The following is a 26,027-nucleotide window of genomic DNA, read 5'->3' as shown; positions in this document are numbered from 1 at the left end:
ATTGGTTGTTACGTCACAGTCAATCAATAAATCTTATATTTGATGATGATGCGTTTTTCTTTATTAATCTCATTTTACACTTTCACAAATGTAAAATACAAACAAAAAACTCAATTCTTTGTATTTCAGAGGGAACAATAAACAATCTAAACAAACATTATATTTAACATTGTTTAAGTTAAACTGAGTCTTCATCAGATTTGTTTGTTGTTTGTTGTCTTTTTCTGTTTGACGCTACTTTCACGTGTGAGCACGTGACTGCTGTTTTCCTCTGATACTGTGTGATGAAGGTCTGAAACACAGATAAAAATAACCACTCTGTTTCTGTACTGACGTCAGCAGATGGGGGCGGGGCCGGGCCGGGGGAGCGGCTCGCGCTGATAAAAGCTCCTCGTGTCAGTCTGCACAGTGAGGATCTCGTGACGACGTCATGGACGGACTACAGGTGAGTCCTGACTGTTACCTGTTACTGCAGCTGGTTAGCATGTTGTTAGCATGTTGTTAGCATGTTGTTAGCATGTTGTTAGCAGACGGTGGTGCGTTCAGGTCCAGTCAGACAGAACTTAATCTCTTTTAAAGAGTCTCCGACGTCCAGAGGTGGAAGACGTACTCAGATACTTTACTGCAGTAAAAGTACATAAGTATTATGAGCTTGATGTAGTTAAAGTATTGCAGTAAAAGTACATAAGTATTATGAGCTTGATGTAGTTAAAATACTGCAGTAAAAGTACATAAGTATTATGAGCTTGATGTAGTTAAAGTATTGCAGTAAAAGTACATAAGTATTATGAGCTTGATGTAGTTAAAGTATTGCAGTAAAAGTACATAAGTATTATGAGCTTGATGTAGTTAAAGTATTGCAGTAAAAGTACATAAGTATTATGAGCTTGATGTAGTTAAAGTATTGCAGTAAAAGTAGTGGTTTGGTCCCTCTGACTGATATATTATTATATATGACATCATTAGATTATTAATAGTGAAGCATCAGTGTTAGAGCAGCATGTTACTGTTGTAGCTGCTGGAGGTGGAGCTAGTTTACACTACTTTATATACAGTTAGCTAGTTTAGTCCAGTGGTTCCCAACCTAGGGGTCGGGCCCCTCCAAAGGGTCAGCAGATAAATCTGAGGGGTGGTGAGATGATTAATGGGAGAGGAAAGAAGAAAAAACAAAGTTCTGATACACAAATCTGTTTTCAGTTTTTGGACTTTTTCTCTAATCTTTGATGTTAACAACTCATAGACATGTGAAATGTGACCCAGACTACACAGTCTACGTGTTTATTAGAGGTGAGACGCCTGAATGCAGCATGCCTGCGCATGTGTGTGTGTGTGTGTGTGTATGTGTGTGTGTGTGTGTATGTGTGTGTGTGTGTATGTGTGTGTGTGTTGTGGGGCGGGGCTTCCTCAGGTATGCAGACGTGTCTCAGTGACGTGTCAGAGTGGTTTCTGGTTGCTAGGAGACAGAAACAGCTGACAGTGTTAACAGTTTATTTGCAGTTTAAAGTTGCAGAACAGATCTTTATCAGGACCAGGACTGATCCAGAACTGATCCAGAACTGATCCAGAACTAGTCCAGGACGTTGCGTTCACACTAAACAGGATGTGAAAAGGAAAAAGTTTGGATTTATAAAAACACAGCTGTACAGAAACTCTGTTGTACAAACATGTTCTTAAAGAACTGCAGAACAGAGTTTTAATAAATATAATAAATTAATATTAGTTCTAATTATTGCTGTGTGATGACTGTGATTTATAACAGGAGAGAAACGTGCTCATGTGACCTCAGGTCAGGTGTGACTGATAAATTATCAATCATAAATTATCTATCAATGACAAAGGACGACAGAGGTGAAAGGTCATCTCCTGTGGATAAACAGCAGCATCATGTTAAGGTTAACGAGTACTGGAGAGATTTTTACTGGCAATTAAACACAGAAACACCAACGTTAATAGAAACACGGTGAAATTAATCCAGGTTGAATAACATCCGGCCACATGGAACCAGCTCAGCTCTCATGTGCTTCACATGTTGGTGAACATACATCCAGAGCTGCTGCTGCTCAGTGCAGGTCCAAATGTATGACAGCAGGGGGCGGAGTCACATATAACCTTTAACCATGTTTTATTCATTTCATTATTTAATGGCGCTTTTCAGCTTGAGGTTTGGATCCTTCGCACCTGAACCAGATCTCAGATCAGCTGTTGGACTCTCTGACCTGACTGTGTCGTGTTTGTTTGTAGGTGATCACGTGTGTTCTGCTGGTGGTGACCTCTGACCTCAGCGCTGCTCAGCAGGTGTCTGCAGACTGTTCCACATGTCCTCCAGGTAACCATCTGCAGACACGTCCCGCATGAACCACAGAAGAAGAAACTGACTCACATGTGTGAACGTGTTTCATGTCTCATTTGTTTCATGTGTTTCACGTTTCATGTGTTTCATATGTTTCACATGTTTCACGTGTTTCACATGTTTCACGTGTTTCACATGTTTCACGTTTCATTTGTTTCATGTGTTTCACATGTTTCACGTGTTTCATATGTTTCACATGTTTCACGTGTTTCATGTTACATTTGTTTCATTTGTTTCATGTGTTTCACATGTTTCACGTGTTTCACATGTTTCACATGTTTCATGTGTTTCACATGTTTCACATGTTTCACATGTTTCACGTTATATTTGTTTCATGTGTTTCACGTGTTTCACGTGTTTCACATGTTTCACATGTTTCACGTTACATTTGTTTCATATGTTTCACGTGTTTCACGTGTTTCACATGTTTCACATGTTTCACATGTTTCACGTTACATTTGTTTCATATGTTTCACATGTTTCACGTGTTTCACATGTTTCACGTTACATTTGTTTCATGTGTTTCACATGTTTCACATGTTTCACGTTACATTTGTTTCATATGTTTCACATGTTTCACGTGTTTCACATGTTTCACGTTACATTTGTTTCATGTGTTTCACATGTTTCACATTTCATTTGTTTCATGTGTTTCACGTGTTTCACATTTCATTTGTTTCATGTGTTTCACGTGTTTCACGTGTTTCACGTTTCACATGTTTCACATGTTTCACATGTTTCACGTTACATTTGTTTCATATGTTTCACATGTTTCACGTGTTTCACATGTTTCACGTTACATTTGTTTCATGTGTTTCACGTTTCACATTTCATTTGTTTCACGTGTTTCACGTGTTTCACGTGTTTCACATGTTTCACATGTTTCACATGTTTCACGTTACATTTGTTTCATATGTTTCACATGTTTCACGTGTTTCACATGTTTCACGTTACATTTGTTTCACGTGTTTCACATGTTTCACGTTACATTTGTTTCATGTGTTTCACATGTTTCACATTTCATTTGTTTCATGTGTTTCACGTGTTTCACATTTCATTTGTTTCATGTGTTTCACGTGTTTCACATGTTTCACATGTTTCAAATGTTTCACGTTACATTTGTTTCATGTGTTTCACATGTTTCACGTTACATTTGTTTCATGTGTTTCACATGTTTCACGTTGCATTTGTTTCATGTGTTTCACATGTTTCACGTTACATTTGTTTCATGTGTTTCACATGTTTCACGTTGCATTTGTTTCATGTGTTTCACATGTTTCACGTTGCATTTGTTTCGCGTGTTTCACATGTTTCACATGTTTCACATGTTTCACGTTACATTTGTTTCATATGTTTCACATGTTTCACGTGTTTCACATGTTTCACGTTACATTTGTTTCATGTGTTTCACATGTTTCACATTTCATTTGTTTCATGTGTTTCACATGTTTCACATTTCATTTGTTTCATGTGTTTCACGTGTTTCACATGTTTCACATGTTTCAAATGTTTCACGTTACATTTGTTTCATGTGTTTCACATGTTTCACGTTACATTTGTTTCATGTGTTTCACATGTTTCACGTGTTTCACATGTTTCACATGTTTCACGTTACATTTGTTTCATGTGTTTCACATGTTTCACGTGTTTCACGTGTTTCACATGTTTCACATGTTTCACGTTACATTTGTTTCATGTGTTTCACATGTTTCACGTGTTTCACGTGTTTCACATGTTTCACGTTACATTTGTTTCATGTGTTTCACATGTTTCACATTTCATTTGTTTCATGTGTTTCACATGTTTCACATTTCATTTGTTTCATGTGTTTCACGTGTTTCACATGTTTCAAATGTTTCACGTTACATTTGTTTCATGTGTTTCACATGTTTCACGTTACATTTGTTTCATGTGTTTCACATGTTTCACGTGTTTCACATGTTTCACATGTTTCACGTGTTTCATGTTACATTTGTTTCATTTGTTTCATGTGTTTCACATGTTTCACGTTACATTTGTTTCATGTGTTTCACATGTTTCACGTGTTTCACATGTTTCAAATGTTTCACGTTACATTTGTTTCATGTGTTTCACATGTTTCACGTTACATTTGTTTCATGTGTTTCACATGTTTCACGTGTTTCACATGTTTCACATGTTTCACGTTACATTTGTTTCATGTGTTTCACGTTTCACGTGTTTCACGTTTCACATGTTTCACGTTTCACATGTTTCACATGTTTCACGTTACGTTTGTTTCATGTGTTTCACGTTTCACGTGTTTCACATGTTTCACATGTTTCACGTTTCACGTGTTTCACATGTTTCACATGTTTCACGTTTCATTTGTTTCATGTGTTTCACATGTTTCACGTGTTTCATATGTTTCACATGTTTCACGTGTTTCATGTTACATTTGTTTCATGTGTTTCACATGTTTCACATGTTTCACATGTTTCACGTGTTTCACGTTACATTTGTTTCATGTGTTTCATGTGTTTCATGTGTTTCACATGTTTCACGTTACATTTGTTTCATATGTTTCACATGTTTCACGTGTTTCACATGTTTCACGTTACATTTGTTTCATGTGTTTCACATGTTTCACATTTCATTTGTTTCATGTGTTTCACGTGTTTCACATTTCATTTGTTTCATGTGTTTCACGTGTTTCACATGTTTCACATGTTTCACGTGTTTCACATGTTTCACGTGTTTCACATGTTTCACGTGTTTCACGTGTTTCACATGTTTCACATGTTTCACATGTTTCACGTTACATTTGTTTCATGTGTTTCACATGTTTCACGTTACATTTGTTTCATGTGTTTCACATGTTTCACGTTGCATTTGTTTCGCGTGTTTCACATGTTTCACATGTTTCACGTTACATTTGTTTCATGTGTTTCACATGTTTCACGTTACGTTTGTTTCATGTGTTTCACGTTTCACGTGTTTCACGTTTCACATGTTTCACGTTTCATTTGTTTCATGTGTTTCAAATGTTTCACGTTGCATTTGTTTCGCGTGTTTCACATGTTTCACATGTTTCACGTTACATTTGTTTCATGTGTTTCACGTGTTTCACATGTTTCACGTTACATTTGTTTCATGTGTTTCACGTGTTTCACATGTTTCACGTTACATTTGTTTCATGTGTTTCACGTGTTTCACATGTTTCACATGTTTCACGTTTCATTTGTTTCATGTGTTTCACGTGTTTCACATGTTTCACATGTTTCACGTTTCATTTGTTTCACGTGTTTCACATGTTTCACGTTACATTTGTTTCATGTGTTTCACATGTTTCACGTTACGTTTGTTTCATGTGTTTCACATGTTTCACGTTTCACATGTTTCACGTTACATTTGTTTCATGTGTTTCACATGTTTCACGTTACATTTGTTTCATGTGTTTCACATGTTTCACGTGTTTCACATGTTTCACATGTTTCACCTTTCATTTGTTTCATGTGTTTCACGTGTTTCACATGTTTCACGTTACGTTTGTTTCATGTGTTACTATTCAGGTTACTATGTGGAGCAGAACTGCAGTATGGAGGCTGACGGGAGGTTAATAGGAGTCCTCTGTAAACTCTGCAGACAGTGTTCAGGTAAACACAACATATCAGTCCTCTGACATCATGTGACCCTCTGACATCATGTTACCCTCTGACATCATGTGACCCTCTGACATCATGTGATCCTCTGATGTCATGTGATCAGATTTGTCTTCTGAATGTTCTGTGTGCAGCTGCTCAGAGCATCCAGACACTTAAACCAAACCAGAACTCCAGCTGTTGTTTGGACTTTAGAGACGCGAGTCATCAACTCTCACTGTGATTGGCTCAGAAGCTCGACACAGTCTGCCGGTCGCACCTCGACCAATCAGAGCTCTCTGTCTTACATGCTGTTTGTACAGGATGAAACCAAAGAATGTGATTTCCTGTGAGTCATCTCTGCAGTGTTTGTTTCTGTCTCTGCAGAGATCACTAACAGCTGCAATCAGTAATCAATCCGTGAATCAATAATCAATCATTTAGATGTTTGATCTGCAGAAAGTTCATCAGTTTTCAGTTTTCAGTTGCGATGCAGTTGGAGATGTTCACATTTCATCATTAAGATGGAAAGTTTATTCTTGACTTTTGGAAACATTATCTCACCTCCAGGTCCATTTAGTAGCTGTTCTGGAGCTTTCTGTCATATCACATGGTCTTCCTCAGCAGGTTGTTGCTCAGTTGTCATCAAACAAGATGTTTAAAAGTCATTTTTATGAGAACTTGAAGGATTTCTTGTCACAGTTGGCTCTAAAAGTTGAGATTAAACATTAAAGTAAAAATGACAGCAAGGTTCCCTTTAGTGGTTGGTGTGAAGCTTTTTATCAGATTACATGGTCTTCGTCTGCAGATGTCCTTTGGAGTCATTGACTATGTTTTCATGCACATTCGTATTCTACTATTATTCCAAATATGACAATATTCTGAATATAGTATTATAGTATTATAGTAATATAATATTATAGTATCATAATAATATAGTATTATAGTAATATAATATTATAGTATCATAATAATATAGTATTATAGTAATATAATATTATAGTATCTTAATAATATAGTATTTAGGGCTGTAGTCAACCAACCAACATGTATACAGCTCATTTGTATTTTGGGGTTTTTACTGCAGTTTCCGGCTTCTTGCCTGTTTACAGTCGACTCTGTGTTGTAAACAAACCAACCGGCCAACAGTTTGCAGGCTGGGATGAAGATGCATGACGGGCTGGTTGTGTAACGGAGGAGGAGAAGAAGAAGGAGAGAAACAGAGCGTGACTTCTCCTCGACGGGGACGGAGAGGTTTAGTTATTATCCTGACGACTCGGTGTGATGCAGCAGTGTCGTAAACATCATGAGACAACATGGATACTAGATCTCTAACTATCAATTTATGTTATCAGTCAGATCAATATCACTCATATCACAAATATCAGCAGCAGCTCACTCATGTTTTTCCCCTCGCTGGTTTACTTTTAGAGTGAAACACTGACGACCGGCATGTAAACGGGAATATTAGTGGAATATTCATTTAATGAACCAACAGCTGGATTATAATAAACACCGTCATCATCTCACCTCCAGATCATTTAGTGGTTTTTGTGGAGCTTTCGATGGAGGGAATTATCAACAGATTAATTGATGATTAAAGTGACCGTTGGTATCGTGGATATTGATCAGACTGTTGAAAACATGTCGAAACCTCTTCAGTTGAATCTGCTGATGATGTGTATTGATTAGTGTTTGTGTGTGTCAGCTGTTGGTCAGGTGACTGTGGAGGAGTGCTCCATGTTTGCTGACTCGCGGTGCGGCGATGTAACTACACCTGTCTTCACAGCGACGCCCACACCTGCTGCAGCTGCTGGTAAACTCACCTGTCAGCAGCTCACACACATTATCCTCCACATCTTCTTCTAGTGTTTGTCCAAAGATGTTTCTTCTTCCTCTTCTTTTTCTCTCCAGTCTCTGCTCCTAAAGATTCGATCATCCTCATTGTGATGTAAGAATCAATCACCTTTAATCACTCTTAATGATCCTTCAGAATCAAATCTTTATTTCTGAAATACGGAAGCCGCGAGCGGTTTGATGTCATTATTGTAAACATCTCTTCACTGTCCCTGTAAAAATAATAAAAGGTATAAAAGCCTCCCAAAAAACATTATTTTCATAAATTACTAAACCGTTTCTATATATTACAGCATTATTTTTATACATTACTACATTGTTTTTATATATTACTGAATAATATTTATTATATAACAACATTTTATATATGACCACATTACTTTTATACATTAAATAATAATAAACTGATTGTTTTGTTTTATTTCTGCAGAATCATTTCTGTTTTCATGATCCTGCTGCTTGGTCTGCTCCTCCTGCTGATGCTCTGCTGCAGAAACTACCACAGTCACCAGCGTGAGAAGCCCCTCCCACCTCACAACAAACCCCTCCCATTTCAGAACGAGTCCCTCCTACTTCACAACAAGTCCCTCCTATTTCACAACAAGCCCCTCCCGTCTCACAACAAGACCCTCCTACTCGACAACAAGCCACTCCCTCCTCATGACAAGCTCCTGCCCTGTTGGAGTCAGTCCAGCTTTAGTCCAGGTGAAGTCCAGGTACAATCCAGGTACAGTCCAGGTGAAGTCTAGGTGCAGTTCAGGTACAGTCCAGGTACAGTCCAGTTGAAGTCTAGGTACAGTTCAGGTACAGTCCAGGTACAGTCCAGGTGAAGTCTAGGTACAGTTCAGGTACAGTCCAGGTACAGTCCAGGTGAAGTCTAGGTACAGTTCAGGCACAGTCCGGGTGAAGTCTAGGTGAAGTCCAGGTACAGTCCAGGTACAGTCCAGGTGAAGTCTAAGTACAGTTCAGGCACAGTCCAGGCACAGTCAAGGTATAGTCCAGGTGAAGTCTAGGGGAAGTCCAGGTACAGTCCAGGTGAAGTCAAGGTAAGGTCCAGGTACAGTCCAGGTACAGTTCAGGTAAAGTCCAGGTAAAGTCCAGGTAAAGTCCAGGTAAAGTCCAGGTGAAGTCCAGGTACAGTCCAGGTACAGTCCAGGTACAGTCCAGGTACAGTCCAGGCACAGTTCAGGTGAAGTCCAGGTACAGTCCAGGTACAGTCCCGGTACAGTCCCGGTACAGTTCAGGTGAAGTCCAGGTACAGTCCAGGTACAGTCCAGGTACAGTCCAGGTACAGTTCAGGTACAGTTCAGGTGAAGTCCAGGTACAGTCCAGGTACAGTCCCGGTACAGTCCAGGTACAGTTCAGGCACAGTTCAGGTACAGTTCAGGTGAAGTCCAGGTACAGTCAGGTACAGTCCAGGTACAGTTCAGGTACAGTTCAGGTACAGTTCAGGTGAAGTCCAGGTACAGTCCAGGTACAGTCCCGGTACAGTCCAGGTACAGTTCAGGTGAAGTCCAGGTACAGTTCAGGTACAGTCCAGGTACAGTTCAGGTACAGTTCAGGTGAAGTCCAGGTACAGTTCAGGTACAGTCCCGGTACAGTCCAGGTGAAGTCCAGGTACAGTTTAGGTACAGTCCAGGTACAGTCCAGGTACAGTCCAGGTGAAGTCCAGGTACAGTTTAGGTACAGTTCAGGTACAGTCCAGGTACAGTTCAGGTACAGTTCAGGTGAAGTCCAGGTACAGTTCAGGTTCAGTCCCGGTACAGTCCAGGTGAAGTCCAGGTATAGTTTAGGTACAGTCCAGGTACAGTCCAGGTACAGTTCAGGTGAAGTCCAGGTACAGTTCAGGTTCAGTCCCGGTACAGTCCAGGTACAGTCCAGGTGAAGTCCAGGTATAGTTTAGGTACAGTCCAGGTACAGTTCAGGTACAGTTCAGGTGAAGTCCAGGTACAGTTCAGGTTCAGTCCCGGTACAGTCCAGGTGAAGTCCAGGTACAGTTTAGGTACAGTCCAGGTACAGTCCAGGTGAAGTCCAGGTATAGTTCAGGTGATATATTTGTAGTTTTATTGTAGTTTTCATGTTTATAGTTTCATGTTTATCTTTGATATTAAACGTACAGACAGGAGGTCTCACTCTGCTGGAGGAGTCTGGCACTGCAGCAGCCTGTTCAAACTGCTACAAAATAAAAATCTTATTTTATTTTGTAAATATTTAGATTTAAGATCAAAGATCCTCTCTGCTTGAGTGACAGCTCACTCTGATCCACAAAATAACTTCTGTTTCTGCTGTTTGTTTCACATCTTTCACACCTGACCTTTGCTGATCTGTTGGACGTCCTGAAGAAAGGAAGTCAAATATGAAGCGAATAAAAATCTAAAAAAATGAGAAATTAATTAATTAACAACAAGGAATTAAAATAAAACACAACAGTATTTTAGTGATTTTACCATTTGACTTCTGTAAAGTTTGAAGTCTAAAAATAAAATCTGCAGCAGTTTTATACAGCAGTATGGGTCAAACTTCAAAAGCACGGGATCCTACATTTCCCATGATGCATCACTATGACATCATCAGGCCAGCTGTTTTAACAGGCTGAAGAGGACTTGATGTGTAAAATTCAGTGGAATGACCCTTTAAATTGACGTCAGTTTACATTTGTGTGTATCTGGGTGAGCTGTAACAGTGGTAACGGCAGCCGGCTGTAACCATGGTAACCCAGCTGGCTGTAACTATGGTAACCCAGCTGGCTGTAACTATGGTAACAGGGCTGGCACTCTGATGCTCCTGCATGTTGTTCTTGATGTTTTATATAAATGTTGGAACATGTGAATAAAAACTGACGTTTCTTTTCAACAACTTTGATCCATTTTGTTTTTTAACTGAACAGTTTCACAATCAAAGCAGTTAACGTGTTGAAAAACTGCAGCGAAGAAATAAAACATCAGATTAAGACTCTTTAAAAATAACATATTGAAAAACAACAACAGATAATGACAGTAATGGTGTGACATTGAACATGGCGTACAAAATATAAAATTAATTAATTAATTAAAAAGTATAAAACAACTTTATAGAAATCTGACTATATGGACACAAAGCAGCGGTTCAGGTTTTAGGTAATGAAACCTCGCCGAAGTCTTAACAGGTGATTCTTACATCACACATTAGATGCAGAAGATGAAGAACAGAGTAGAGAGTTCAGGCATCTGGATGTTTTCTAAACATAAATCAAGAAAAGGTTCCATATTTTATAAAATGTATTCATGGAGCCTCTCAGAGAATATTTGATTTTCTCTGATTGAATGAAAAGCAGCAGGTCATGAACCTACTGTGTCAAACTGGGTGAAATGGTTTCTTTCCATTTGAAAAGAATCAGCTTTCAGGCAAGAAATGTGTCAAAGGCAAAAAACTCAATCAGTGTTTTCAAAGGGCAGCGAAGCACCATAAATGACCAGCAGGGGGCATGAACGAACTGGTTTACCGACACAGACGGACGTTAATGAGAAGATTTTCAGCCAGAACATGTGAACATGTGAGCTGAGGCTGCTTTCAGGGTTCATCTCAGGAAACAGTTTTAACAGTTATTGATTTGTCCGGTAGCTGTGGTGAACAGTGATGGATGCAAACAGAGGAAGTGTGAACGTCTGAAAAACATGGATTTAAGTTTTACAATCAGCTTTCAAAGGCAGGAGACATTTAGAGACTGTTGTTGTTTGTGTGTTTGGTTTCTGTGAGGTTGGATAGAGATGTCGTCATGGACACTGTGGAGGAGCGTTCAGTTTTCATAATAATCATCAAGTTTATTGTAAAAGCAAAAAAACAACAGACAGACAGGAGCTGCGCACCAGATGTGGGGGGGGGGGGCAGCCACACACATTATCAGGGTAACCATAGTGACGGGCAAGCAGCAACAGAAACCACCACACAGAGCGTTACCATGGTGATTTTATGACATGTTCAAACAGAGAAGTGCTGCTGTCATAGCAACAACGCCCCAGGTGACGTCACGGCGTGCGTAACTGCAGCAGACGCATCATCGCTTCACTCAGACTGTAAACCAAACTTTAACTGTTTCACTTTTAGGGTTAGACACTTTTAACTGTGTCAGAGTCTGCCCCCCCCCCCTCACCTGTTGCTGTGGGATTTATCCAATCATTCAGTCTCACTCTCTGCTCTGCTACACCCCTCATTAGTTCAACCACCTTCACCTGGCGCTCCCACCTGCTCATCGTCTCCAGTCAACCCAGTATATAAGCTGCCTCGGCCCACTCCCTCTTTGTCACATTGTCTATGCTGCTATGCTACGTCGTCTTGCCTTCATCTCCGGACTGCCTTCCTGGTTCCTGATCGTCTCCGACCGTCGCTCCTCGTCTCTGCCCCGGTAAACCCACCAGCCTTCTGTCCTGGACTCTGAGTTCTGCCTGCTGGTTCCTGGTCTTTGTCTGCTGGTGGTTGAGAGACGTTCTGATTCCTGCTCTGCCATCGTCTCTGGTTACATCTGCTCTGCTGCCTGTTTACCTGCTGCTGAAGCAGCCCAGTCCACGATGCCCCCCCCCCCCGCACACTGCTGCTTCCCCCGGAGCTCTGGAATAGAGACTGTTCTTGTGCAGTGTTGTGTCTTTCCCTCTTCGTCACTGATCTAGCCTGCCTAAGAACTGTTGGACTGTTGCCAGTGCTGTGGTTTGTCTGCCTCTGGAGTGGAAGATCGAGGTTCGATTCCCGGTGGAGAACGGTGTTTCTCTGACCGTGCTGCTGTTGTCTTGACATTGTGTGGAATAAAGACTGTAAATATATACTGGTGTCATTTGTGCTGCCATTGGGTCCATTCTGTCCCCGTTACAAACTGTTTAACTTTGAGGTTTTCTGGAGTTAAATAAACTTAAAATACTTCACAGGCGATGACGGAAACTCAAACCTGCTTCTGTTTGATTCAAACATGTTAAAGAGCTGCGATAGTTTAAAACAGGAAAACTGTAACATTATATTATTAAATCCATCTTTCCTCACAGATTCAGAGAAATACAAACAAAGTGAAATAATGTTTATAAAGATGTTCATTCTAATGATCATTTATTGATGACATGGACGTTACATGAGTCAGCAGCTGTGTCAGTGGTTCAGTTTCATCATGTTCAGTTGCACACAGAGGTCAAAGGTCACGAGGTGAAAGAGTTCAGCTCTAAACTGTGTTTGCTGGTCGCGTCTCAGATCAGCTGATCTCACTCAGATATTAAAGAAACAACCAGTAAAACTTTATAACTGATAACAAATATTCTATATATATATATATCAGACCAACCAGCCAATCACAGCCCTGATTAAAGCTCATTAAACTTCATGATATATTCAGTCTATTTAAATGATCTCATTATTTTCTAATGTAAACTGAAGCTTAAAGAAACTGTTATATATATATACTGATTATATAATACAGTAAATGTATATTATATCTAGTCAAAGTGTGACTATTCAAGTGTTATTGAACATCTCACATAAACTTTATTAAACATGAATGTAAAGACGTGTTTATATTCTATATAAACTTTATTAAACATGAATGTAAAGACGTGTTTATATTCTATATAAACTTTATTAAACATGAATGTAAAGACGTGTTTACATGCTGTATAAACTTTATTTAAACGTGAACTTGTCTCTTTGTGACAAACTGTGTCCACACCATGGATGTATAAAGAGATAAATCAATGTTCTCTTTATACATCCATGTCCACACTCTGTCGTGAACGCGCCTGGTTCCAGGCTCGCTCCCGACATGTTTCGTCATGAGCTGCGATTGGTCGAAAGGATTACACCCATGAGGGAGGGTCCAGTACGCATGCGCAGTGCGGGCGGGAGGGGAGCGTGTTTGTGAAATTTGAAGTTGGAGGAAAGTTGAGAGTGACTGAAAGTATTTAAAGTTTTATTAACAAGAACAGATTCTTCATGCTGTGCAGGAGGACACAGACAGGTAGACAGACAGACAGGTAGACAGACAGACAGGTAGACAGACAGACTGAAGGAGCAGAGAGGGAGACAGAAGCTCCGACATCCAGGCAGAGACACCGGGAGGTCGCTGAGCTCCAAGCCGGGACAAGGAGCGCGACCGCCGGCATGATGATCGAGTTCGCCCCGCTGAACATCCCGCTGCGGAGGAGACTGCAGACCGCCGCCGTCCTGCAGTGGGTCTTCTCCTTCCTGGCCTTAGGTAACATCCACCTGTCTGTCTGATCACCTGTCTGTCTGATCACCTGTCTGTCTGGTCACCTGTCTGTCTGATCACCTGTCTGTCTGATCACCTGTCTGTCTGATCACTTGTCTGTCTCCTCGTCTCTGGAACATCACACACTGTGAGCACCAGCCTGAGTGCAGTGTGTGTATTGATCAGTGATCATTGATTATTCTTTCTGTGTGCTTATTGAACAAACATAAACTCTTTAAACTCAGCTGAACAAACACCTATCAATACATTTCACAACATATTGATCAGTGATCAGTAAATTAAAGGGAAGTTTCGTTTATTTGTACATCACATTTCAACAACAAGACAATTTAAAGTTTTACATAAAACATAAAAGGCATCAAAGCAACACAAGGCAACGTAAAAGACATTTAAATACAATTAAAAAGTGTTAAAATGGAAATAAAAAAGAGTTAAAATAGAATAAAACATATAAATCAGGAGAGTAAAAGTTACAGTTCAGTGTAAGAAATGAATAATAATTTGATTTAACAGAAAAGTCTTCAGCTGTTAAAGAACTGAGAGTCGCAGCAGATCTGCAGTTTGTTCAGATAAAAACTGAACGCTGCTTCTCCAGGTTTAGTTTGAACTCTGGGGACAGAAAGCAGACCTGATCCAGACCTGATCCAGACCTGATCCAGACCTGATCCAGACCTGATCCAGACCTGATCCAGACCACCTGAGAGGTCTGGATGGTTCAGAAACCATTCAGTACTTTATAAACCAACAGCAGAATCTTTGACAGACAGGAAGTCAGTGTAAAGATCTGAGAACTGGACTGATATGATCCACTTTCTTGGTCTTAGTGACTCGAGCAGCAGCGTCTGGATCAGCTGCAGCTGTCTGATGGATACTTTAGGGAGACCTGTGAAGACGGCGTTACAGTAGTCGAGTCAAGTTAATGGATCCTTCACAACAACCACTGACACACCTACAGACGGCCGCGGTCACACCGTCAATGATCTTTCAGTCTCCTCTGATCTGATCAATCAGTTTAATGATCATACGTCGCCTGTTTCTCCATGTTATTATTGAATCAGCCAGCTAGAATCATCTCTTCCTGATGTTCTCACAGAGATGAATAAACTGGTTCTCTGGATAGTTTAACATATAAACCAGCATCTTACTGGTCTGCTCCACTCTGTAGCTCCTCCTCACCCAACTTCACCTGGTGGATCAATGATTCTGCTCACAACATCACAACATTAGAAATATTCCACCAGAACGAATCACTGCTGAAATACAGAGATGCTCTGCAGCAAGCTCAATCTACATATGACCTCAGATTCCACTCCGGTGTCCTGCTGTACAGTCGAGCTCTTTAACTTCACCCTCCACTTCTTTCTCATATTGATCATCATCAGCCTCCTTTTACAGTTTGATCCAGTTCATTGTTCTGGTTCCCATGGCAACCTCATTAAGACCTGTTCAGTGTGATTGATATCATCAATAAATCCTTCAGCTCTGGTATCGTTCCCGCTGCAGTCGAGGTTACATCATCATTAAAAAGACCCACAAACTCTGGGTGTATATGTGTGTATGTGTGTGTGTGTGTATGTGTATGTGTGTGTGTGTGTGTGTGTATGTGTGTATTGTTACCTGTATTATTATGAGCTTCTTTTCTCTGTTGTTGTTTTTATCAACTTGTAAGTGAACAGAGTCTCTGGTTGATTTGCACCTGTCTGCCTGATCACCTGTCTGCCTGATCACCTGTCTGCCTGATCACCTGTCTGCCTGATCACCTGTCTGTCTGATCACCTGTCCGTCTGATCACCTGTCTGTCTGATCACCTGTCCATCTGATCACTTGTCTGTCTGATCACCTGTCCGTCTGATCACCTGTCCATCTGATCACTTGTCTGTCTGGTCACCTGTCCGTCTGATCACCTGTCTGTCACTCAGCTCAGTGCTGTCTCGCTGCCTTCGTGCTCCTGGCTCTCTCTGATTGGTGGATGGTGACCCTGCTGTATGCTGGTTGGCTGTGGCTGGACTGGGACACGCCCACCAGCGGGGGTCGGAGGTCAGGCTGGGTCAGGAGCTGGAGCGTCTGGGACTACTTCAGACAGTACTTCCCAATCACGGTGAGCTTATTGATCTGACCGATCAATACTGATACATGCTGAGGATCAATACATGTTGAGACAGATCAATACTGATACATGCTGAGGATCAATACATGCTGAGACAGATCAATACTGATCTATGCTGAGGATCAATACATGTTGAGACAGATCAATACTGATACATGCTGAGGATCAATACATGCTGAGACAGATCAATACTGATACATGCTGAGGATCAATACATGTTGAGACAGATCAATACTGATACATGCTGAGGATCAATACATGTTGAGACAGATCAATACTGATACATGCTGAGGATCAATACATGTTGAGACAGATCAATACTGATCCATGCTGAGGATCAATACATGTTGAGACAGATCAATACTGATACATGCTGAGGATCAATACATCTGACTGACTATTGATTTGTGTCTCCAGCTGGTTAAAACAGTCGATCTGGATCCAAAGAAAAACTACATCTTTGGATTTCATCCACACGGTGAGACACCTGTCTGTCTCTCTACCTGTCTGTCTCTCTACCTGTCTGTCTCTACCTGTCTGTCTCTACCTGTCTGTCTCTCTACCTGTCTGTCTCTCTACCTGTCTGTCTCTACCTGTCTGTCTCTCTACCTGTCTGTCGCTATCTGTTTGTCTCTCTACCTGTCTGTCTCTCTACCTGTCTGTCTCTCTACCTGTCTGTCGCTATCTGTTTGTCTCTACCTGTCTGTCTCTCTGCCTGTCTCTACCTGTCTGTCTCTCTACCTGTCTGTCTCTACCTGTCTGTCTCTCTACCTGTCTGTCTCTACCTGTCTGTCTCTCTACCTGTCTGTCTCTCTACCTGTCTGTCGCTATCTGTTTGTCTCTACCTGTCTGTCTCTCTACCTGTCTGTCTCTCTACCTGTCTGTCTCTACCTGTCTGTCTCTCTATCTGTTTGTCTCTACCTGTCTGTCTCTCTACCTGTCTGTCTCTCTACCTGTCTGTCTCTACCTGTCTGTCTCTATCTGTCTGTCTCTCTACCTGTCTGTCTCTCTACCTGTCTGTCTCTCTACCTGTCTGTCGCTATCTGTTTGTCTCTACCTGTCTGTCTCTCTACCTGTCTGTCTCTCTACCTGTCTGTCTCTACCTGTCTGTCTCTCTACCTGTCTCTACCTGTCTGTCTCTCTACCTGTCTGTCTCTACCTGTCTGTCTCTCTACCTGTCTGTCTCTCTACCTGTCTGTCTCTCTGCCTGTCTCTACCTGTCTGTCTCTCTACCTGTCTGTCTCTACCTGTCTGTCTCTCTACCTGCCTGTTTCTACCTGTCTGTCTCTCTACCTGTCTGTCTCTCTACCTGTCTGTCGCTATCTGTTTGTCTCTACCTGTCTGTCTCTCTACCTGTCTGTCTCTCTACCTGTCTGTCTCTACCTGTCTGTCTCTCTATCTGTTTGTCTCTACCTGTCTGTCTCTCTACCTGTCTGTCTCTCTACCTGTCTGTCTCTACCTGTCTGTCTCTCTACCTGTCTGTCTCTACCTGTCTGTCTCTATCTGTCTGTCTCTCTACCCGTCTGTCTCTCTACCTGTCTGTCTCTACCTGTCTGCCTCACTACCTGTCTGCCTCACTACCTGTCTGTCTCTCTACCTGTCTGTCTCTCTACCTGTCTGTCTCTACCTGTCTGTCTTTCTACCTGTCTCTACCTGTCTGTCTCTACCTGTCTGACTCTCTACCTGTCTCTACCTGTCTGTCTCTCTACCTGTCTGTCTCTCTACCTGTCTCTACCTGTCTGTCTCTCTACCTGTCTGTCTCTCAGGTGTGCTGGTAGCTGGTGCGTTTGGTAACTTCTGTACGGAGGCGACGGGTTTTTCTCGGCTGTTTCCAGGACTGAAGTCTCACCTGCTGATGTTGCCGTTCTGGTTCAGAGTGCCGCTGTTCAGAGATTACATCATGTGTGGAGGTACACACCTGTCTATCTACCTGTCTGTCTACCTGTATACTTCTCTAACAGTGACCTGGGAGAGAATAACATCAGTTGGTGTGTGAGCAGGATGCACCGACAGAATAAACAAGCGCTCCTCTTCTCGCTGTCAATCTACTGTTTCCATGTCCCATAGGTACGGGGACCGACCCCCAGCGGGTCAGCTGACCTGGTTTACTCTTTAAGACACATCACCTGGTGACTCTGATTATCAACCTGTGGTTCTATAAGCGTGATGCAGACATCAGACGTGTGTGTGTCCACGTGTTTGACAGCATCGTTGTCTTTCTTACACAGACTGTTGAGAGCGTTGCTTTTCTGTCTGCTTGCGTAGCCTTTGTCTCCTCGCTGGAGGGAGCGGCGGCCATGAATCCCGCTGATCGCTACACTGCCATGGCATAAATATGAATATGAAGCAGGTCACTGGTAGAAGTTCTAACTGAAATTCATTGGAAAGAATCTTTCAGTCTTGATGGTCAGTGATTAAAATCTTTTATGTTAAGTGATTTTCTGATATTCAAACTATCACTCATGAATGAAAACAGGACTGTTGGTGTTGTTGCCATAGCAACAGTGAGGTCTGAATCTCCTCAACAACGTAAACATTTTCAGCTGATGTGATGTCAGAGATGATGAGTAATAACTGTAATAACTATATATATTACAGTATAACTAAGTAATAACTGTATGACAGGTGTTTATTCTTGATGTTAACGTGACTCAGGTCACAGTCGTGTGTTTACAATCAGAAATGTTTCAACTGGTCACGCTGATGTTTGTTCAGACTGGAGACCGACATGGAACTTTACCAGAACGTTTGCGTAATGTCAGTCTGTGAGTCCGACTTTCTCAATCCGCTCTGAGTAAACAGTGTTACAGGTCAGAGCAGGAGGAGGCAGAATGCTGCTCTCTGATTGGCTGACTGAGCAGCTGCAGGGACATATGGGTTTCAGCTATTGATCAGCTTTAGTATTGATCCCAGAGTGATAGTTGAACTGCTGAGTGAGTTTGTGATGAAACAAGAAGATGTGAAATGAAAACAGATCACAGCTCTCTCATGTGTTTGTTGTCTTGTTTTCTCCTCAGAGTGTGACCTCTGCACTCTGTCAGATCTTTGACATGCAGGTTAAACGTGACTCTGGCAGAGCGTCTGTTCACCTGTGAAGGAAACATGTGACACCTGGTGGTCAAACTGAGGAACTGCAGGACAGTCTGACTGCAGGCTCCGCTGTCAGGACAGGAAACAGAAACGAAACAAAACGAAACAAAACAAAACAAAACAAAACAAAACAAAACAAAACAAAACAAAACAAAACAAAACAAAACAAAACAAAACAAAACAAAACAAAATAAAGGGGGTCTGGTCCAGGTCTGGATGCTGGACCCCTACAGTGAGGGGGTCAGGTCCAGGTCTGAATGCTGGACCCCTACAGTGAGGGGGTCTGGTCCAGGTCTGAATGCTGGACCCCTACAGTAAGGGGGTCTGGTCCAGGTCTGGATGCTGGACCCTTACAGTGAGGGGGTCTGGGGGCTCTGTTGGGCTGGCATGGTTTAGGTCCACTTGTCCCCTTAGAGGGAAGAGTCACTGCTAATCAATACAATACATGAAACATGTCTGTCCTGATGGGAGTCGTCTCTTCCAGGATGAATCACATGTTACGACCTTCACAGTCACCTGATCTCAACCCAGCATCATCATCATCACAACACCACATGAGGAAGATCTTTATGAACCATGATCACCTGTCTGTCTGTCACCTGTCTGTCTTTTTCTCACCTGTCTGTCTGTCTGTCTGTCTGTCACCTGTCTGTCTGTCTGTCTGTCACCTGTCTGTCTGTCTGTCACCTGTCTGTCTGTCTGTCTGTCAGGTCTGGTGTCCAGCTGTAAGTCCAGTCTTTCGTACCTGGTCAGTCGTCCTGAAGGAGGAAACGTTGCTGTCGTCGCAGTGGGCGGAGCTCCAGAGGCTCTGGACGCTCGACCGGGAGCTTTAAAACTACAGGTACCCGATCCTGATCCTGATCCTGATCCTGATCCTGATCTGATCTGGACTCAGTTCAGTTTCTGCAGGATTTCACTGAGTTTTTTTGTGATTATTGCAGCCAAAACAGTTTGATTCTGCAGCAGCTTTTCTCAGACAGTTTGTGATGTTTTATGTCTCTTTTAGCAGTAAAATTACAGGAACTGGGAAAAATTCCAAGCAAAGTAAAATAATGTAATTTATTTAAACTGGTACCAGTGAAGAGTCGTATGTAACGACTTCCTGCAGATCACAGAAACAACTATATTTCAGCTGAACATGAGAACCATGAGGACTCAACGTTCTGTAAAACAGAAAATACTGTACTTGAGTTCCATTTATAACCTTTATTAAATAAACTTTCAGCTCAACATCAGCAGCAAATAAAATCATCAATAATGTTATTAAAATAAATCTAGTTGGATGTTTATGTTTGAGGCAGATTATGTCTCCTGACTCACTGAATCAAACCTCATTTGGGAACATTTGGGAACAGTTTTGCTCGTCTATGGCATCGTGTTTGTTGGCAGGTGAGATTTGTCGTCAGTTGCCGCCACACCAAACGCCACGATTGGTCCAAACCACAAACAGCTGCTGATTCAGATGTTTCAATAATTTAGTAAAACTGCAGATCTCACAAATATTCAGAGACTTCTTAAACCTGCGTTGATTATTGCGATGGACATCAGGGACTGAGGGACATCAGGGACATTAGGGACTCAGGGACAGCAGGAACACCAGGGACTGTGGGACATCAGGGACATCAGGAACAGGGGGGACTGAGGGGACATCAGGGACTGAGGGACATCAGGGACAGGGGGGACTGAGGGGACATCAGGGACTGAGGGACACCAGGGATTGAGGGGACATCAGGGACAGCAGGGATATCAGGGACAGCAGGGACATCAGGGACTGAGGGACTTAGGGACATCAGGAACAGGGGGGACTGAGGGGACACCAGGGACAGCAGGGACTGAGGGACATCAGGGACATTAGGGACTGAGGGACTCAGGGACTGAGGGATCCCGGGACAGCAGGGACATCAGGGACTGAGGGACTCGGGGACATCAGGGACTGAGGGGCATCAGGGACTGAGGGATTCAGGGACAGCAGAGACTGAGGGATCCAGGGACAGCAGGGACATCAGGGACAGCAGGGACAGCAGGGACTGAGGGATCCAGGGACATCAGGGACACCAGGGACTGAGGGACTCGGGGACACCAGGGACTGAGGGGCATCAGGGACTGAGGGATTCAGGGACAGCAGAGACTGAGGGATCCAGGGACAGCAGGGACATCAGGGACACCAGGGACTGAGGGGCATCAGGAACTGAGGGATTCAGGGACAGCAGGGACATCAGGGACAGCAGAGACTGAAGGATCCAGGGACAGCAGGGACTGAGGGACTGAGGGACTCGGGGACAGCAGGGACTGAGGGGCATCAGGGACTGAGGGATCCAGGTTGATGTGGCGTTGTAGACGTGTTGTTGTGTGAAACTTCTGACTGTTTCTTAGGAGACGTGGTGCAACAGTCTGCAGTGAGGAAACTTCCTGCTCAGCAGAACTCTGCTGCTCTGACGTTGAGTCTGAACGTTTCCTAACTTCTTACGACATCTTCAGTGCAACCAGCTCGCTGCTCAAACTCAAACATTAAAACGTCGACACTTTCTGAGCTCTGATGAAAGTCACAGATTCATTTCAACATTTTCCTCTTTTTGCAAACGAGAGGAACGAATCTCTCAGACGTTCTCGTCTCTTCAGGAAGCTCATTTCTGCCACTGTGATGAAAAAAACATCCTGCAAGTCTTAATAATGAGAAACTTTCTCATAATAATGAGTTAGTGTCAGAACGCCTGTAGGTGACGTTCAGTCACTTTCAGATTATAATATAATATAATTACAATAATTCATAAACTGAAAACATAAACAGGAGGAAGATGAAATGATCACAGAATAAAAGCTCTTTGTTTGATTTACAGTCCTGAATTTTGACTGAAGCGTTTTCTTCTTCTTATCATTACTCAGTGAAGTGATTTTCAGTCTTGTTGCTGTTCCCGCCTGTTTGCCACCTGTTTGCCGCCTGTTTGCTGCCTGTTTCCCACCTGTTTGCCTCCTGTTTCCCGCCTGTTTCCCGCCTGTTTGCCACCTGTTTGCCGCCTGTTTGCCACCTGTTTGCCACCTGTTTCCCGCCTGTTTGCTGCCTGTTTCCCACCTGTTTCCCGCCTGTTTCCCGCCTGTTTCCCGCCTGTTTCCTGCCTGTTTCCCGCCTGTTTCCCGCCTGTTTGCCACCTGTTTGCTGCCTGTTTGCCACCTGTTTGCCACCTGTTTCCCGCCTGTTTGCTGCCTGTTTCCCGCCTGTTTGCCACCTGTTTGCCGCCTGTTTGCCACCTGTTTGCCACCTGTTTCCCGCCTGTTTGCTGCATGTTTGCTGCCTGTTTGCCACCTGTTTGCCACCACTAATCTAAGATGACATCACAGGGCATCACTGAGTTTTGTTCATTTTTAAACAGCTTCAGATTTGTGAAACCTTTCTTCTGTTTGTGAAACCTGTAAAGAAAGGGGCAGTTTTTCCAGATCACATTAGACCAGGTCCAGTAATTAAAACAAAAATTAGAGAAGTGATATTTTACTGGATAAAGATATTTTGTGATTCTATTTCAAAAGGTAAAAATAAACGTTTCTACCTTTGTTTTGTTGTACTCCGTCATTACCAACAAATAGAGAGACCTGGACGGTGCTGTGAACATCTAGCAGACAGTCGGTGAAATCTGAAATGTTTCACAGATCTGGAACTGTACTTTAAAGAGTCTCTAGAGTCTCCTTGGTGACCAGGTCCAGATCTGACAAGTGATCTGGACCCGGTCTGATGGGGCAGCAAACAGGCGGGAACAGCAATAAGACTGAAAATCACTTCACTATGAGTAATGAATGAGAACTATGTTCTCTTGGCTGGTTGATTGTTTTGGCGCCACAATATGAGCATCAAACAGGTGACAGATGATGTCATCACCCTACAGGAAGTCATGTGTGATGTCAGAAAATGTAGTTTGTGGTTTTCAGCCCAGTATTTCCTGTTTGGCTCCTGACAAAGACGTAAAGCTGAAACGTTTGAATCAACGCGATGCTGTTTGGACAAAGAAGAAGCTGATGACATCATCCATGGTCAGCAGGGTTCCCAACATCTGGTTCATGATCCCATAGGGGGCCATGACGGGACTGCAGGGCAGGAAATAGAAATATATATTTACAAAACATTGAAATAGTGAATAGTTTGAACTTTTAAAAGTGATCCGACCTGTGATGAACGCAGCAAATGAGAGCTGACGTGTTAATGTTGATCAGTTCAGCAAAATGCAAAGTGAAATAAAACGTTTCCTGTTTTAATCTCCAGTTTAAAGAATAAAAGTCTGAGGAGAAATCTGAATGTCATATAATATATATAATTTAATAGATATTTAGATATTTAATGTCTTTTTCATGTGGACAAAAACTGAACAAATAAGTTTCATTAACTAACAGTTTGTTTGTTTTTCAGGTGCGAAACAGGAAGGGCTTCATCAAACTGGCGCTCAAACACGGGTGGGTGGAGCTTATGTGAGGGGCGGGACTGTGGGTGGAGCTTTGTGAGGGGCTGGACTGTGGGTGGAGCTATAAACACTGATCCCTGTGTCTGTGTATGTGTGTGTGCAGAGCTCAGCTGGTTCCGGTCTTTTCTTTTGGAGAGAACGAGCTGTTTGATCAGATGGAGAACCCGACCGGTTCTCCTCTGAGGAGGCTGCAGGTCAGAGTCCACACCTCAGTTACATTTAATGTGTTACTGTTCCCTAGGCAGTTGCTAGTTGCCAACTAGCAACTGCCCAGCCACCGCCTAGCAACCTCCATGTAACATCTTAAACCTCACATAACTCTGCTCTAGCAACCACTGTGTAACACCTTAAACCCATGTTACTATTCCCTAGCAACCACCTAGCAACCGCCTAGCAACTGCCAAGTAACCTCCACGTAACATCTTAAACACCACATAACTTTGCCCCAGCAACCACCTAGCAACCGCCTAGCAACTGCCTAGTAACCTCCACGTAACATCTTAAACACCACAAAACCCATGTAACTATTCCCTAGTAACCATAATGTAACAACTAAAACCCACGTTACTATTCTCTAGCAACCATCATGTAACATCTAAAACCCATGTAACTATTCCCTAGCAACCACCAAGCAACATCTTAAACACCACATAACTTTGCCCCAGCAACCACCTAGCAACCGCCTAGCAACTTCCTAGTATCCTCCACGTAACATGTTAAACAACACAAAACCCATGTAACTATTCCCTAGTAACCATAATGTAACAACTAAAACCCACGTTACTATTCCCTAGCAACCACCAAGCAACCGCCTAGCAACTGCCAAGTAACCTCCACGTAACATCTTAAACACCACATAACTTTGTCCCAGCAACCACCTAGCAACCGCCTAGCAACTGCCTAGCAACTGCCTAGTAACCTCCACGTAACATCTTAAACACCACAAAACCCATGTAACTATTCCCTAATAACCATAATGTAACAACTAAAACCCATGTAACTATTCCCTAGCAACCACCTTTCCCTCAGAGTATTGAACGTTTTGTTGTTGTTGGTCATCAGTTTGTTTATATGCAGCTCTACTGCTGTCTGTCAGATTACATGTTAGCCTGTTAGCTTGTGGCTAATGGTTCCTCTTTATGTTAATGAGAACTGTTAGCATGATGATGATCAGTTGCATTAGCATTGTATGATGTCAGCATGTTGCTCTGTGGAAACAGAACCGACTGCAGAGCGTCATGGGAGTAGCGATTCCTCTGTTCCACGCCAGAGGAGTTTTCCAGTATAGCTTTGGACTGTTGCCGTACAGGAAGCCCATAAACACCATAGGTACAACTCATCACTAATCTAACGGTTTATCTAATGTTAGTCCAACACTGAGGCTAAGCAGACATCTGTCTCTCTCTGTCCTCAGTGGGGAAGCCGATCCCGGTCGTCCAGACTCCGAGTCCCAGCAATGAGGACATCGAGTCTCTGCATCAAGTTTACCTGCAGCACCTGAACGAGCTGTTCGAGCAGCACAAACACACCTACGGCCTGCAGGAGCACCAGCACCTCACATTCATATGACCTACGGATGACCTACAGATGACCTTCAGATGACCTACATATGACTTTCAGACGACCTGCAGATGACCTTCAGATAACCTGCATATGACCTGCAAATGACCTGCAAATGACCTACACAGGACCTGCAAATGACCTGCTGATGACCTTCAGATGACCTACATATGACCTGCAGATGACCTGCAGATTACCTGCAGATGACTGTCTGACCTTTGTCTCTGCTTGTAAAGACAAGTGTTTGTGTTCTTTTTCTGTGTAATAAAGTGACATTACATGATGATGATGATGATGATGTAACAGATGACTGGCAGGTCACGTGACTTCACTGTCTTATTAAATTAATCCATATGAGAAGATGCAGTTCATTGGAATCAATAACTAATCAGATATTTTCCTTCATCAGCCAGCTGATCAGAGTGTATTTAACCTGAAACATTATTGATTAACATCAGATTGATTGACAGCTGAACAGTTCAGTGTTTCATCCTCAGTTTACAGTTTCATATGTTGAGACGCTGCAAATTCGTCAATAAGTATTAAAAATACAAACATGAAGTTCTGCTTCAAATCAAAGTTCTCACTGTGAGGAATTTGTTTCTGGTGTTCTGAAGGTCATTGTGTTTGTTGCTGTTCAGTCACAATCATCATCAATAAGTCTTTAAAGCAGGTAAAGATGTACCTAGAACTAACATTTACTAACATATACTGTATATATATTTATATAGGAACAATAACATATACTGTATATATATTTATATAGGAACAGTAACATATGCCTTATATGTTTATATAG

The 26,027-nt window shown here is 42.4% G+C and overlaps 2 protein-coding genes across 18 annotated transcripts; both read left to right on the top strand.

The window, feature by feature from the left end:
- Positions 1–315: 315 nt before the first annotated feature.
- On the top strand, positions 316–10,662 carry LOC137174540 (uncharacterized). 17 transcript variants are annotated; one of them, XM_067579913.1, is made up of 9 exons: positions 316–445; positions 2,242–2,326; positions 5,881–5,964; positions 7,658–7,765; positions 7,864–7,900; positions 8,237–8,687; positions 8,721–8,742; positions 8,798–9,160; positions 9,215–10,662. In XM_067579913.1, the coding sequence occupies exons 1-6, from the start codon at positions 431–433 to the stop codon at positions 8,553–8,555; spliced, it is 648 nt and encodes a 215-aa protein (XP_067436014.1). In that variant the 5' UTR covers positions 316–430; the 3' UTR covers positions 8,556–8,687; positions 8,721–8,742; positions 8,798–9,160; positions 9,215–10,662. The 17 variants fall into 17 exon arrangements, with proteins under 17 accessions (XP_067436014.1, XP_067436004.1, XP_067436007.1 ...); XM_067579903.1 differs by having other exon boundaries at positions 8,237–9,160; positions 9,215–9,280; positions 9,325–9,390; positions 9,501–10,662; XM_067579906.1 differs by having other exon boundaries at positions 8,237–9,160; positions 9,215–9,654; positions 9,710–9,742; positions 9,809–10,662.
- A 2,979-nt stretch (positions 10,663–13,641) lies between these two features.
- On the top strand, positions 13,642–25,536 carry mogat3a (monoacylglycerol O-acyltransferase 3a). Its single transcript, XM_067579665.1, has 9 exons — positions 13,642–14,011; positions 15,946–16,124; positions 16,551–16,611; positions 17,900–18,043; positions 19,934–20,064; positions 23,617–23,660; positions 23,772–23,862; positions 24,889–24,997; positions 25,083–25,536. The coding sequence occupies exons 1-9, from the start codon at positions 13,918–13,920 to the stop codon at positions 25,235–25,237; spliced, it is 1,008 nt and encodes a 335-aa protein (XP_067435766.1). The 5' UTR covers positions 13,642–13,917; the 3' UTR covers positions 25,238–25,536.
- The last annotated feature ends 491 nt before the right edge of the window (positions 25,537–26,027 follow it).

The sequence above is a fragment of the Thunnus thynnus genome, chromosome 22 (genome assembly GCF_963924715.1).
Source record: "Thunnus thynnus chromosome 22, fThuThy2.1, whole genome shotgun sequence".
Lineage (NCBI taxonomy): Eukaryota > Metazoa > Chordata > Actinopteri > Scombriformes > Scombridae > Thunnus > Thunnus thynnus.
This window is presented reverse-complemented; position numbering and strand designations above follow the sequence as displayed.

Coding starts and splice junctions, on each gene's coding strand:
- LOC137174540 (XM_067579914.1), top strand. Junction 7,766..7,863: donor CACACCTGCTGCAGCTGCTG/GTAAACTCACCT, acceptor TTTTCTCTCCAG/TCTCTGCTCCTAAAGATTCG. Junction 7,901..8,236: donor TCGATCATCCTCATTGTGAT/GTAAGAATCAAT, acceptor TTATTTCTGCAG/AATCATTTCTGTTTTCATGA.
- mogat3a (XM_067579665.1), top strand. CDS start 13,918: ATGATGATCGAGTTCGCCCCGCTGAACATCCCGCTGCGGAGGAGACTG. Junction 23,863..24,888: donor CTCCTCTGAGGAGGCTGCAG/GTCAGAGTCCAC, acceptor CTGTGGAAACAG/AACCGACTGCAGAGCGTCAT. Junction 24,998..25,082: donor GAAGCCCATAAACACCATAG/GTACAACTCATC, acceptor CTCTGTCCTCAG/TGGGGAAGCCGATCCCGGTC.